This window comes from Trachypithecus francoisi, unplaced genomic scaffold (genome assembly GCF_009764315.1).
Source record: "Trachypithecus francoisi isolate TF-2019V2 unplaced genomic scaffold, Tfra_2.0 Lachesis_group16, whole genome shotgun sequence".
NCBI classification, from domain to species: Eukaryota; Metazoa; Chordata; class Mammalia; order Primates; family Cercopithecidae; genus Trachypithecus; species Trachypithecus francoisi.
The window spans coordinates 13,671,203-13,685,873 of record NW_022681461.1 but is presented as its reverse complement, the minus strand read 5'-3'; the positions used below and the strand labels follow the sequence as shown (position 1 = coordinate 13,685,873).

At 40.2% G+C, this 14,671-nt stretch overlaps 2 protein-coding genes across 13 annotated transcripts in view; one reads left to right on the top strand and one right to left on the bottom strand.

Moving 5' to 3' along the window:
* Positions 1–635: 635 nt before the first annotated feature.
* HNRNPK (heterogeneous nuclear ribonucleoprotein K) lies at positions 636–13,268 on the bottom strand. Of its 11 annotated transcripts, none has more exons than XM_033236944.1 (17): positions 12,989–13,268; positions 10,877–10,956; positions 10,690–10,774; positions 10,196–10,293; positions 9,489–9,545; positions 7,939–7,982; positions 6,994–7,066; positions 6,393–6,464; positions 5,777–5,890; positions 5,352–5,480; positions 4,423–4,730; positions 4,234–4,288; positions 3,831–3,914; positions 3,451–3,466; positions 3,291–3,373; positions 2,714–2,883; positions 636–1,993 (listed from the first exon to the last, which is right to left on the bottom strand). In XM_033236944.1, the coding sequence occupies exons 3-17, from the start codon at positions 10,745–10,747 to the stop codon at positions 1,960–1,962; spliced, it is 1,395 nt and encodes a 464-aa protein (XP_033092835.1). In that variant the 5' UTR covers positions 10,748–10,774; positions 10,877–10,956; positions 12,989–13,268; the 3' UTR covers positions 636–1,959. The 11 variants fall into 11 exon arrangements, with proteins under 11 accessions (XP_033092835.1, XP_033092844.1, XP_033092841.1 ...); XM_033236948.1 differs by having other exon boundaries at positions 733–1,933; XM_033236945.1 differs by lacking the exon at positions 12,989–13,268 and adding an exon at positions 12,639–12,767 and having other exon boundaries at positions 733–1,993.
* Positions 13,057–14,671, top strand: part of RMI1 (RecQ mediated genome instability 1) — a 26,944-nt gene continuing 25,329 nt past the window's right edge. The window contains exon 1 of one of the 2 annotated variants that reach the window (XM_033236943.1): positions 13,057–13,377. In XM_033236943.1, coding sequence (XP_033092834.1) covers positions 13,057–13,377 — 321 coding nt within the window. The remainder of the gene's footprint in view (positions 13,378–14,671) is intronic. The other variant, XM_033236942.1, reaches the window with a different exon arrangement.

The following is a 14,671-nucleotide window of genomic DNA, read 5'->3' as shown; positions in this document are numbered from 1 at the left end:
CAAAAGAACACTCTATGCCCCTCCCCAAACTAAATGTCACTCAACTAATTCCCTTAAAAGGCATTATTCTGTGCCCAATTGATATTCTTTTATTATACACAAGCCTCTTAAATTCAATAATTACATTCCTGACTCCTTTTCTATACAGTTGTTCATGTTCTGAGACAGGAGGACTGCTTGTGCCCGTAAGATGGAGGTTACAGTGAGCCAAGATCATGCTACTGCACTCAAGCCTGAGAAGAAGAGCAAGACTCTGTCTCAAAACAAAAAACAGTTTTCAAGCTCTCTGGTCAGTTGGAGGTTAATAAGCAGTATTTCAGGAATATGAGCTAGGAATCATACTCTACAGTTATTTTACATTGTCTCTGATATTCTTGTTTTTTTTTTATCTTCTCAAACATCAAACAAAAGCTATTTTAGAGAAAGGAACAAAGTAACTCATTCAAAATTTCTCATAGGTAATGAGGAAAGCTCTGACTATAAGGAAAAAAAAAAAAAAAACACTGATGACTAGGCTCTCATTTTGCTAAATTACCACTTTAATAAATTATGAGCCCAACTACCGAACTTTGCATCTACCACCCCTGCCACCTTTCACTTATGAATGCTAGAAAAACACTTCACACAAAAATATATATATATAAGATTACTGTATTTCCTTTTAAGAGGAACGTTTCAACAAATTTTACAGGTGTCAATCAACCCTTGTTCAAATTGGGCACACATCAAATCTAGCATCATGGGTGTTTTATTTATTTGGAAGTGAATTTTAACTATCAATACAAATGCCAAGATACTACACAAAACATCCACAGGAACTTTTTTCATCTTTTTTTTTTTTGAATTGTACACAAACATTTCCTACATAATCCAACATACAACAGAGAAATGGTACATCTTTTTCTTTCAATTTGCATACAATGGAAAAACAAGTATATATATATTTTACAAAGTTTAACTAATAAGACACTAGAGCAAGTTGACAGTTTAAGTCTATAGGTGAGAAATTATCTAATAAAAATAATCAATTTTTTCAGCATTAGTCACTTCCATAACCAAGTGTTATTCTGATTAATAAAACTTGCTGCCAATCAGAATTCTGGTATATACTAATACCATTACTCAACTTGTAGTACTGCTCCCCACCTTAGTTCTTCACAACTACTAACATAGAAAATGTTGAAAAGTAGGGGCAAGCATTTGCAAAAACAAAAAATCCCCAGCTTATTATAAGCATGAATATATGTATGATGGAATTTCTTCCCAGCAATAGACTTCCAAACCATCAAGAAATCACCAGAACTAAGTTTGCCAAGTTATTTTGCCTATGTCCAACAAGAGATGCACTTATATGTCCAACAGAGGAGCTGAAAATCAAACTTAGTGTTTAGTTTGGGGGTGGGTTGGGAAATTCAGCCACCATTTTAAAATGACTGTCTTAAAAAAAAAATGACCACCAAAAATAGGTTCACTAAATTTATTTTAAAAATCATAAAACGTTTCTTACAAAAGAGCATTACATTCTGCACACTGCTCTGAACAGATGCCAGGGACATGTGGACTATTGTTACTTTTCCTCCCTGTCCCACCCCCCAAATGTTACAGTGACCACAAAGCAAGGTGTTCACAATTACATGGGGGGAATTTTTTTAAACCACCAACAATAACAAAAAATAAAATCCACTCACTCTGCTGCTGTTTCAAAATTTCAATGTTAGTTTTTGCACGCCCTTCCCCCCCCCAACCCTGTTTGTAAGGAACTAAAACATTACATCTGGTGAACAGCAAAGATTTCACTACACCTCAAATGCAGAACACCTATGAAGCAGAGGAATGTTGGCTTTTTAAACAGAAGCAGATAAAAAAAAAAAGATGCAGGACTCCTTCAGTTCTTCACTAGTCTTAGAAAAACTTTCCAGAATACTGCTTCACACTATAAAAAAGAAAAAATATCTTGCATTAGAATCCTTCAACATCTGCATACTGCTTCACACTATAAAAGAAAAGAAAAAAAAGTGCGAATTAGAATTTTTGCTCGTAACATCTTAATCAACATCAAGACAATTTCAATGCTAAATTAAAATGACCAACATGTCCATTACAATTAGAAGAGTTCAAAAACCGTAAGCAATTACAAATTAAGCAATGTTAAATGTCAAGAAAAACGATGAGCAGTAAATAGACATTAGAAGAACAGAATTAAGAAAACGGAATTGAAAGTTGTTAATATTTGGTAGAAAAGACAAAGAATGCTAGTAAGGTGTGAAATGCTGCATTTTACAGCACCAATCATTTGTCCTGTAGAGGCATGGCCTGTGCCATATGGCAGACTGTGATTTGTTGTCGATTTAGTTATCTAAAAACAACAAAATCACTAGTCTTCCACACAGAACTAGGCCAACATCCAATGAATCTTCTATATTTTCTACAGGCTCTGTACAATTTTGTAACAAGTGGTTTTGGCAGCAGTTTTCACCAGAGAAATGAGAAGTTTGCTTGGTTAAGGCTTCTTCCAGCAAGATTAGTATTGAATGTCTTCGTTTTTAGTAAGAAAGCAGAAGAAAATTCAAGGCAAACTATTAGAATGTTTAGAAGTTAGGTCCCCAAAAGGTTGAGACACCATGGCTTCTAAAAGAAAAAAATCAATTGAGAAGAAAAGCTCTTTAAAGGTTTTAGTATGTATAAGCTAACACAAAGCTAAACTTAAACTGACCTGTTCTGCAGCAAATACTGTGCATTCTGTATCTGGTCCTGTGTTCCTGTAATGGTAATGATCCGATCTTCGGATCCTTCTAAAGGCTCATCAATTTTGATCGAAGCTCCCGACTCATGACGGATTTGTTTAATCCGCTGACCACCTTTGCCAATAATAGATCCAGCCAACTGAAAAGATTTTTTAAAAGTATGTGTTTACGATATACTTTTACCATTTACTACCTGTATTTTCAAGGAGCATGAAGTGTATTAATTCATTCAGACTCTTGGTTAACTGATTATCTAATGCTCCCTAAACCTGTCCAAGTTTGAGTTACAATGCATTTATGTCACACTTACTAATGTTATCCTTAATTAGCTAATTAAGGGCTCAAAACCCTCAACTATTTTTATTAACAGCACTGATCACTTGACAAGGCTCAAACAGCAGAAAACCCAGCTCACTAAAGCCTATGAACATAACCTCATACCTAAATGTGTATTTTTGTTAAAACCTTCTGACTTAAAAAATAAACAGAAAGGAGGAATAATCATAAAAGTGATAAAATGTTCCTCATAGTGTTAAAGATACTTACATCTTTGGGAATAGTTACTTGTGTAGTAATAATAGGTCCACCAAGATCACCATATGAGCCACGACCCCCTGCATAGGAATAATCTGATTTAAATAATGAGCAATAAGTTCATTTAAAAAGTATGAAATTAATGTTTGATTTCACAAAGGAGAAAACTTACCATATCCGGAGCCACCCTAAAAACAGAAAGAAAAAAATAGAAAATTACTTTGCTGTTGTAATTACTACCTGTACTTTTAAAAAAAATTCATTCAATAAAAATGGAGTCTTGCTATGTTGCCCAGGCTGGTCTCAAACTCTTGGGATGAAGTGATCCTCCTGCCTCAGACTTTTTTGTAGTTGGGGTTGAGTGAGCACCACTGCACCCAGCTTCACTATTCAAGTATTTTAATACTCATAAAATCCCTCTATTCAGGAAACCAAAGTCATCCCGTATCCTAGTTTCAGTAAGTATCCTCTGGGGAATAAAAAACTTACTGGAGAGCAGGTAAACATCTTAAATTATCACTGATATACACACGAACAACCATGATACTCAACCTGTGGTTCATAAGCCATCTGCCATTCCGATGGGCTCCATGTATCTATTGCAGAGTCCCAAGTTTCATCAGCACTGAAACCAACCTGTTAGCAATAAAAATATTAACATGAACCCGGCACTGTATTTTGTTATAGAGCTGTTTTTATATGCCTAATTTGCATGTTACATTAAAACAAAAGAGGGTACATATATAGGCAGCAATTATGTAATTGAGGGGAACAAAGCTCAGTAAAGTCGTAATCCTCTAGCAGCAAATAACAGAAGTAATGATTTAACTAGTAATTCAAACAAAATGTACTTGTAAGAAAAGCTTTTTAATTACTATAACCTTCAACAAAATGTGAACTATATTGTTACAACCCTCACATACACAGAACACTGGTAATAAACCAAAGTTCTTACCATGCCGTCGTAACGGTCTCCAGGTCTCCCTCTTCTGTCATAGGCCATGAGGTCTCTGCAAGCATAGTACTTGTTGTAATCTAAACTTGTTTACATGCCACACATATCAAATCAAAGTCTACCTTGTGTATCACTAAGCGCAGCCTCTTGTAGGTTAACAATTCATAGATGAAAAAAACAAAAACTTACCCCCCTCTAGGTGGTGGTGGTGGAGGAAGAGGAAGATTCCGAGCTCTGCTACCACCCCGGCCGCCTCGTCCAGGAGGAGGGGGAGGCGGTCCTCGACGAGGACTCATATCATCATAATCTCTTCTAGATGGAGGCATGGGACGCCCACCCCGACCAGGAGGCATTCTGTCAAAACCACCTCTTCCTCGCATTGGAAATCCCACTGGGCGTCCACGGCGGTCATCAAACATCATTGTAAAACCACCATAATCATAGGTTTCATCGTAAAAATTTGGATCATAAGGCTGTGCACGTCCTTTGATGGGAGACTAAAAACAGAGATAGAACAAACTTACAGACTGAAGAAAAAGAGCCCCGCTTCATACCAACCCTTCTATCATCAACAAAATACAAGTCATTCCCCCATCAGGAGGTACTAGAGGCAGAAACAGGAATTACGTCAACACTAACAGTAGCAAAGTAAAGATTCCCAAGAAATCCAATACTTTTGGCAAGTGCTAAACGTAAGTGAGTTCTATTGCCTGTGCAGGGAGAAGTAACAGCTTGCTCTTACACTTAAGACCATAAGAAACCACAAAGCCCTCCCATTTTACACATAACAAACTACAATGCACATTTCACAACAAGGGCTGAAGAGATCAGTATCTTGGCAAGCCTGTAATCCATACTGAGGCACCTGAGATAGGAAGCCCTGCAGCCCTGCAGCGTAGTTACAAAGACACAAGCAACACTCTAGGAAATTCATTCGAAGGATCAAGGGCTCTAGAAATACCACCAACAAAATTACCACTCTCCACCTGAAGCCAGGTGATAGAAAATTGCTAAGGAAGGGCAAATAAAGACTATTACACTAAATGATCTGAAGCTACTTTTGCAGGTTATCACTTTGTTTCATAAAACCACATGTAAAGAAACGTGTTCAGAAGTACCTCAGATATAAGATCAAGGATGATCTTTATGCATTCTACAACCCTATCGGGTTTTCCTCCAATAAGAACAACTCTGTCAGTGGAATGAGGACAGCATTCCTGGAAAAGCTTGATGGTGGTTTGAGTGTTCTGTAGTAAGATCATAAAAAAAAAAATTAGAAGAAAATTAGCTTTCGTAGGTTCAGTGAAAATTGCATTTGAATTCAACAATTATCCCCCCATAATATAAAAACCTCATTATCGCACGACTTTGCAATAGTATAAAAATTTTGACAAAGTAATAGCAATGCCAGACATTTTTTGTCATTTGTGATAAGCAATCTTCGGAGGGAACTCAGAAGGGAAGTGAGAGAAGCTCAAAGAAACAAGTCTATATGAAAATTTACTTTCCAGCAAGGAATATGGCAGAATTTTTTTTTTTTTACCTCTCGAAGTTCTTTGATTTTAGCACCTTTGACCCCAATAATTCCTCCTGCTAGACTCTGATGAATCAACAGCCTCAACTCGCAGTCAAAGTCACTTCCTTTATAGTGTTGGTACTGTGGAGGGAGAGTTATAAAATTTTAGTCTCAAATCAACAATTCCCCAATACACACTTATCTGCTATAAGCATAACAATAATATACTGTTGCAGTGAGCAACCTGAATTTATATTTCAATAACTTTACCAGTTATGTGCTTATTATCCTCAATAGCCAGGCCCAAAAAGGACATTCTGCACCACCTTAAAAAACTATTTTATTTTCAGGTCCTGCAACACCATACCCACACTGCAGCCATTTAGCATGTCGCTGTTACCACAAAATTATTATTAACATTCAAATAACACCATAATAAAAATGACTGCAAAGCACTTTGCAAATGTAGTTAATTCCCACTGCAGCATGGAGCAGGGTCAACAGTGAGTTGTAAGACCATTCATGTATCATGTTTTTAAGCCTTTTTCTATAGAGATGGGAAAAGCACACTATGTTAAAAATATAATCGATCCTATGGGCCAGGCTCCATACTTCAGTGGGGTTCAATGGCACTATGACATACATTTAAGCATTCCACAGCATCAGATTCGAGCGGGAGCTGGCTGGTTGCAGTGGGTGATGGCAACTGCAGGCCCTGAAAGTAGAAAAATAAGAGTAATAGGTTAAGTGTCTAGCGTGATCAGGCTATTGTCGCATATATTGGTAAAGCTACTACAACATATTTTAAACCTATATTATTAAATGAGAAACTGCTTTACTCAACATTAAGATGATATAAAACATAAAATACTTTCCTCTATATACCTAAGTGAATTACGTAGTCGTAAAATCCCAAATCTAAATAATTCTCCTTTTCAACATATTCCCACAAATACTCTAAAAAATCTCTTTTCTAAAACTAAAGCCCATAAAATACATACTAAACCCATGAAAGCACATGACCACAGATAAGTTCACATTTACTCCAGGAGTGGTCAGCCTGTTTTTTGTTTTTTTTAAAAAAACAAATTATGTATGTACAAAATTATGTAGTACGTTAACATACTGCTGCAAACTGTTATATCCATTGTCTTTCCACCTCCCCCATCATACCCCAATACAATACACTTTAAACATTCCCCCCTCATATTGTGAAATATATTTAAAAAAAATAATGAGCCTACCTCTTCCAAGGTAGGGATGATTTTCTTCAGAATTTCTCCAATTGTTTCAATATCAGCACTGATACTCAATATGCTGTCAAACACCACAAATACCAGATAATACAAAAAAGGCGGAAAAGAAAAATGAGTTTTGTGTTTGTCACCAAGTCATACAAACTTTTACAGAGATGTAACATACAATTATTTAATATTCCCCATTTAAAGTAGCCTATTTATAGATTTCTCACATGCATTTTGTTTTATACCCAATACAGACATGATAACAATATTAGGAGACTTGCAGAGAGACAGAGAGAATGGGCTTTTGGAAGGGCTCAGATTAAGTGGGCAATAAACTGACCAGAACTGAAGCAGAGTTGAATATTTATGTTCCCCGCCACCACTAAGTTAAGGATACCCTCGCTGTTACATTGGTAAAACTGGCACACCTTCTCTTAGGCAAAGTGGGGGAATATGCGAGTGGTGAACATTGTATCTGGAGTAAGGTTATGAATACCAGTTAGAAATTAGATCACTAATGGGCTCTGCAAGAAAACAAATACAAATGCAAGACAAAACAAAGACAACACAAATGAGAAGTGAAGGAAAGTGAACCAGAGTTAGCATTTCATCAGAAAAAATTATGAACAGGCAATGTTGGGAAGCAAGGTGGGCCACAAAGACAGAGCGAGAGACTATTTTGGTAACAATTTGATTTACAATGCGGCAAATATGCAACACTTGAAGCTGTGCTCCTTCCATCGAAATAAAATTAGTGGATCGTTTGGGTGGGCAACTCACGGTAAAAGTTCAGTGACAAAAAGACTTAATGGGGAAAATAAGACAGAAACTTGAAAAACAATACACCGTCTAAAGGGGATACTATTTAATTATATAAAAGGCAGGTAATAAAATACATTTCTCTCTTTCTAATCAGGCAGTGAGGCATAAACTGTTGGGACATACCGCTCGGGGCCACTGCTGTCTGGGACTGAAACACTGGCATTGTACTGCATTGGTCATTGGCGTTCGTGGATGTTGGCATTGGGCATGGGCATTCAATCAGAAGTTGTCAAGTATGGTACCCGTTTGGCAACGAGCACATTTTTGGGCATAGCCAACCAGGGTTTTCACATGGGCGTTCAGGGGCGGATGGGCCAACGTCATGGTGGGCAACGCAGGGGTAAGTCGATCCAGTACATGGGCAACGGAGATATATGGCCAAAAAAACAAGGAGAGGGAAAAGGGGGAAAAGCAATAAATTTTAATTTAATACAAACTATACTCATACTCTCAATTAATGAAACAAGCTTAAGTTGTTCTGAAGACTAACACAATAATGGACTTCTCTAAATCTGACTGTGGCTTAACTAACATTAAGGACCTCAAATGATGGTTCTAGCCTTTTTTATTTTTTTAAGAAAAACAAACGATGTTTCAGTAGCAGGCTGGCTCATGAGGGTAGACACAAAACCTGACTCAAAGTTTACTGAAATTCTTGAGGAAACGGGGAAATTAATAACCCAGATAATTATACAGAACATCTGGATTAAGAGGAGAGAGGTTTTATAAAAGACAAAACAAAAATTCCCACACCACCAAAAACCCTAACTAATAAGACTGGTTTGGTTGTCTGGAGGTTTTAAAACGCATTCCTAGATCCTAACAGGCAAGTTTGTAAAATTTTAAACAAATTTTCAAGTTCAGTTTACAGTAATCAAGAGGAACATACAAAGATCTGCGACCAAGAGAGAAATGAAATACTGTCAAATAAGTACTCGACACAAAGTTATTTGCCTCATTTTTAGCAAGAAAAACATTAAGAAATGTGTACACTATGAGAAAAAAAATTTAGAAATTTTGGTGTAGCCAAGTCCTATAAACGTGCTCACTTCTGGCACTTCCAACATTTAATGTGTCTAATCACAAGAGTCAACCAACCCACTGTAAAATGAAGACTCAAACAAATCATAGGCATTGACGAACAGTTTCCCAATTTTAAGATTAAGTGCCTACTCTATTCTTTACCCATATTTAAAATCATGCAACCTCAACATTAAATTCTTTGTGCTCCATGTGCAAGCTGTCAAAGAACAGATGGACATTTTTCTTCCCAAAGAAAACAAAAAAAATTTTTCTGGATTTAACCAGCCACCTGCAATGGTTTTCAGGAATACTGTAATTGATTCACACACAGGAAATGGTGCAATCAAGGACTTTTACACTTTGTTGCTATTTCTAATTAAGATGTTATCTTGCTTGATGAAGTGAATAATTTGGTGGACTCTTATTAAAATGTGAAGAGGTTTAATAGAAACCACCCCCCCAACCCTGCTCAATCTGGGCTTTTGTTAAAACAGGAATGGATAACTTCGAAATCAATTCTGTAATAATAAATTGTTACAAATGTCTTGTAGCTAAACTATGAAATGATTTCTAGGATGTAAATCTTTAAATTTCTATAGACATATAAACTGAAAGCTGCTCGTGTAGTAGTTTAATCTCTTAATACTTACGTCTGTACGGAGAGCCTTAATATTCTTGCCTCCTTTTCCAATCACTGCCCCAGCATTCTGGAGAATATACAAAGACAAAAAAATTATTTTGCCTTTCCCTAAAATTAATGTCTACCTATACTCTTAGGTTTTGCTAAAAAATCCTCTAACCTGTTTGTTATAAGAATAAAAATCTACCTGGGGATGTAAAAACGACCAGGCCAAAAACAAATCAAAAACCAAAATATAATTCTAAGTGCTTTGAGAACTAAATAGTTTGGAGTACTCAACATCAGAAATACACCAAGTATAAAATAAAACTAAGCACAGATTTTATAGCACCTTTTGGTAAAATAAATCAATTAATTTAGTATTAGTAGGTACCTTCATATTGTGACCCATGATAAAACAATAAACTGCCAACCAAGCAGTTTCCTAAGGAGTCCACACATAATTAAGATTTAATCTATTAATACTTTAAGAATCACACCCTCCTCCTAGCTTGACCTGTAGTTGTGGTTCACTACAGCAAAGGCTTTAATCTTAATTATAAGTGGAATAACAAAACCACCAGAGCCTTCAAGTCTGTTTAGAAAGAACCACAAACAAAATGTTTTATATTCTTCAACCTGTAAAACTTTTGACTTTCTAGAAAGCCAAACCAGATCTTATCTTAATTTCCACTTGAGTATGAACCCCCTTCAAATTTTCAAGAATAAAATTCATACCTTGCTCTGAAGCAGAATGCGTAATTCAACCATCTCATCAGTGTTTCTCGATCTTTTAAATGCTTGTTCCTCTTCCATATCTTCTGCAGGGCGTTTACCTTAAAAATTAACAGTTCAGATTTCAAAGAAAGCAGCGAAGTCTCCAAAGCAACTCCATTCTGTTTCAAGAGACTTGTTGCTAATCTTAGACATGTTTTAGAAAGGCCAAAGGCATTGCTATAGACTTTAACCTTATGCTTCCATCTAGTAAAATGCACCAAACACAAAATACTGTGACAAATTACTTCAAAGGCCTTGAAATCCCAAAATGCAAGGAAAAAATTTTTATATGCAAATCAGTTACTTCTACTTCATAAATAAAAGCTAATATGTAACTGATAAATCACTGAATTAAAATTATCTACATAAACAGAAATACCAAAATTTCACCCCACACTTCTAGGCAATAATTAACAGAATAAAAAAATACTGTTAAAATTAAAATTTATTCTCACCAAATTCACCATTGGTTTCAGTGTTAGGGAAGGTTTCTTCTGGCTGTTCAGTTTCCATATTCTTTTATTAAATGGGCACACCAATCTGTTGAAAAATAAAGAAGCTAGTACATTTGGCTTATTGGAAAGCAAGCTGTAAAAAAAAAACAAAAAACAAAAAACAAAACACACTGCATCTAGAACGTACCAATTATTATATATCCTTGCAGAGCACAACTGAAGCGTTCTGGGTCGGACCAACAACTGACACCCCAGTGCTGCAGTAGCCTATAAGAACCAACAGAAATCAGTTTTGCTTTTATTTATTCCTATTACTAAATATTTGTTTCTGATCAGTCAACACTGATTTGAACCCAAAAAACTAGCTGTTTCTAAAATTTGAATAATTTTAGGGTTTCACAATTCAAATGACTGCCAAAAAAAAAAACAAAATTCAAGGGAGCCTGGTTTGATTTTTTGCTAAGTTAGAACAATAACTTTTTAGCCACTGAATTAACTCCCAATACAGCAATGAATTGTTTTATACAGCACGTTCACAAAAGCCTGAAAAGATAAACGTCATCCACAAAGCATACATTTATGAAAAGTTACAATGCATCTTATCACTGGAAAAACTAATTTAATACTAAAACTTCTAATTGCTTTTCTATTTCTTTCGACTCATGCTTGAAGCGATCTTATGTGACAAGATCAAGACAAGATCGCCACTGCGAACACATCCATCAACAATCTACCGGAGGGATAAATCCAAAAATCTAATACAGGACCAGATCCAAACTATCACACTACTAGTCTATAAATCAGCGAAGCTAATGGAGCCCTTGAAAACTAACAGTCACTAGCGGACTATTTTAAATTAGGCTTGAGAGAGTACAACCCGACAATTACGCCTGTAATATGAAAACTAAAGTGTCTACGCGCCAGAACGGTCGACAGGCCTGCAAACAGCCTTTTTAAGCTTCCCTCTTGTCGGGACTAGGAGTTGACAAGCGGCGTCTACTAGAAGGTTGGCTAGACAGCAAAGAGCCAACAATCGAGGCACTTTTATGCCTCCCATTCTCCCATACCGTTGGTAGACTTATTGCTCTTCTAACGACTAACTGAAACGACATTCTCCTGGCCCAGCACTCCATTTCTGAGGTGGGGTGGGAGAAATTCGGACAAGAAAGTTTAAGCAAAAATAGCAAGGCTTATCTATAAGAATAATGCTGCCGCGTGCTGTTCACCCTTCGGGTCCTGCAGTCACTAGTCCCCAGACCCCGAAAATCCGCTAAGTATGTGCTCGACTGGCCGAGCGCCAACGCGCCCTCCCCTCCCCGCCTCCCGATACCGGGATCGGAAACAGCCGGGGAACAGGACTGGAAAAAGCGAGAGTCGATAGCAGAAGCGCCGCCACCTCTCCTCACCCGGATCCGACAGGAAATGGCGGCCCGCGTAATGGCGACTACGTGCTACTAGGCGGAGCCGAGCGCCGACCCCCTCCCCCACCCACCACGCGGTCCCGAGGTCTCATCCCCCGCATCCTCCCCCCATCGCCCGAGACAAAGCCACCGAGGCAGCCCTGACTGTTCCATCCCCGCCGCTCCAGCTCCGACCCCGGGCCGGGAGACCCAAGGTGAGGCGGGGCTCACACAAAGAGAGCGGCGGCGCGACCTTCTCCCCCAGCCGGGCTCCTTTCCTCCACGAGGTTCCTAGTTCCCAGTGCCACAAAGCTCCAGCTCACTCTAAAGGCACATGCCTCACGAATCCCCGAGGTCTGTAAGACCACAACGCGGACTGCGGATACACACTCAGGGAAATGGCGGAGGTGGGGGAGGGGACACCGGGCAACGTTCCCACTCGGAGAAGCGGCCAAACACCAAGGCGGCCCCCAGAACGCCTCCCTCAAGCCGAAAAACTGGGCTCCGACCCTCACCTCCACGAGCCGCTCCCCCAACCCGGCTTCTCACCGCGCGAGGCCGCCGTCTCTCGCCGCCGCGCCGCCTCAGCCGGTCGGAGCTAGACAGAAAACGAGCGCAGGCTCCCCTCCCCCGCCTTCTCGCGTCCTCCCCGCCGTCGCGCCCTATTGGCTGCCAGGGCTTCGGCGATGGTGCGAGGGCAAAGCAATTGGCCCGAGGCCACGTCAATCAAGGCAACGGGGGAGGCGACAACCCCGCCTCCCGCCAGCGCCTCCCTTCGGGCTGTGAGGCCACTGAGGGCTCGAGAAAAACCCGGGCTTGGGAAAAGTCAACGCAGCCTTTCAGGGAGGCCAAGCCCATGCCCGAATCAGCAATACCCAAGCTCCAATAACTCCAATTACCTATAGGCCGCGAACAAGTGGGACACAGGCAAGACGTCGAGGTCGGTGCAGCAGAGAAACAGAGGATAATGGCGTCTGCAATGCTGTCGCCTGGAGCGCCCTCCTCCTTTCTCGTTCGCGCACTCACTAGCTGGGGGGAGGAGCGACTAGGGGGTGAACCTCTCGCGAGGTCTAACAACTGCCTAGTTCACGCGCACAGGGAGGGGCCGGGGAAGGGGCGTTTTCCAGGCCCCAAGGAGTCCTTTGGGGTTGGAGGAGGGGCGCGAGCGCGCTGCAAATCGGGCGGGAAGAGGCAAAAAGGGATCTGGGAGAGTGCTGCGGCGGTTCCTGTCCTTACAGTTGCGCGGCCCAGGGACCGCTGTTGCGCGAGGGAAATGCGGGACGCCCAGGTCGGTGCTTGGCCCAGACTTATGCCCCTGTTTCCGCAGCCCACACTTGCGCCCGAAGCCCCTTACCCCACCCCGGGCTGTGAGCTGTGGGCTGCGGGACTAGCTGCGCCGCGGTAAGTGCGGGCCTCCTGCGTCCGCAGTTCCCGGCCCACGCTTCGGAAACCCGCTGTTTGTAACGGTCCGGGGCCTCAGTCAGCCAAGGCTGGGCCCGGAGGCGCAGCTGGCGGTTCTCGGCCCGCCTTGCGCTGGGGCGGGAGCCGGGGAAACGCGGGGCGAGCCTGAGAGTCCTGGAGAACTTCTCGCCGAGAAGGGCACAGGCGGTTTCACAGGGCTCTCCGTTCTGATGAGACTTTCCTCTTGGGTAATGGCGCCTGAGATGGAAGTATTTTGTAGTGTCGTCGCTGTAGTTTATTCCGATAAAATTTTTAGACAGTAAATATCGCACTCGTCTCCTAAGATGAATGCATATCGCTAAAGACGTTGTAGACCTCCACGTTCCATTCAAATCGCCTGTCTTGTTGTGGCAGTGATGAAAACAGATAAAAACCCCAAAACCCTCGCCCTCAAACGTGCTCCTGTTCTAGCGGGTTCAGTTCACACTTGCATTGTATTCGGTTCCTTATTTCTAAGGCCCCTGTGCCAACCTTTCATGACTTCCTTTGTTAAGGCACATAAGGTCACTTTCAATCGGTGACAACCCTGGGAAATCTCCAGCCCTGGTAGTACCCGCTTTCCACATTCTTACTCGTCAACCTTCCGGCCTCCGCCCACAATCCCAAACTCATTTTGAAGCATAAAGATGTTATAATCTGCACATGAAGCGAAATCCACCATTGACCGAATACATTCATATATATTTTAGTGGTGATGAATTTGTGCTGATTCATTCCTGTTATGTTTCCTTCTTGGGTAATTTGCAAAATATGTATACCAGCATTCTTTTAAATGGCCATGATTGCATCCACCCAGCATCTTTTACTTGCCTGATTAGAGGAAAACTTGTTAAGGCACACTGAGGATTTCGTGATAAACACCGTTATTTACATTCTGGGAGGATACGTTAACACATACTGTTAGAACATAATGTCCGGGATTGTGGAGTTTATAAAAGTTCTCTTTAAGTGGCAATATAATTTTTAAAATGGTCCCCACCATGAAGAGTGTATAATCTTGTTGGGTAGGTAAAACTTAACTCACATTTCAGCTCTAAAACACAAAGTTCAGAGTTATATTAAATATTCGACGTTGATGAGATTATGTAGGGGCTGGGGATACTTGGATTATAGAGATTTAA

Coding starts and splice junctions, on each gene's coding strand:
- HNRNPK (XM_033236944.1), bottom strand. CDS start 10,747: ATGGAAACTGAACAGCCAGAAGAAACCTTCCCTAACACTGAAACCAAT. Junction 7,983..9,488: donor TTAAGGCTCTCCGTACAGAC/GTAAGTATTAAG, acceptor TGACCAATGCAG/TACAATGCCAGTGTTTCAGT. Junction 3,915..4,233: donor GAGACCGTTACGACGGCATG/GTAAGAACTTTG, acceptor TATTGCTAACAG/GTTGGTTTCAGTGCTGATGA.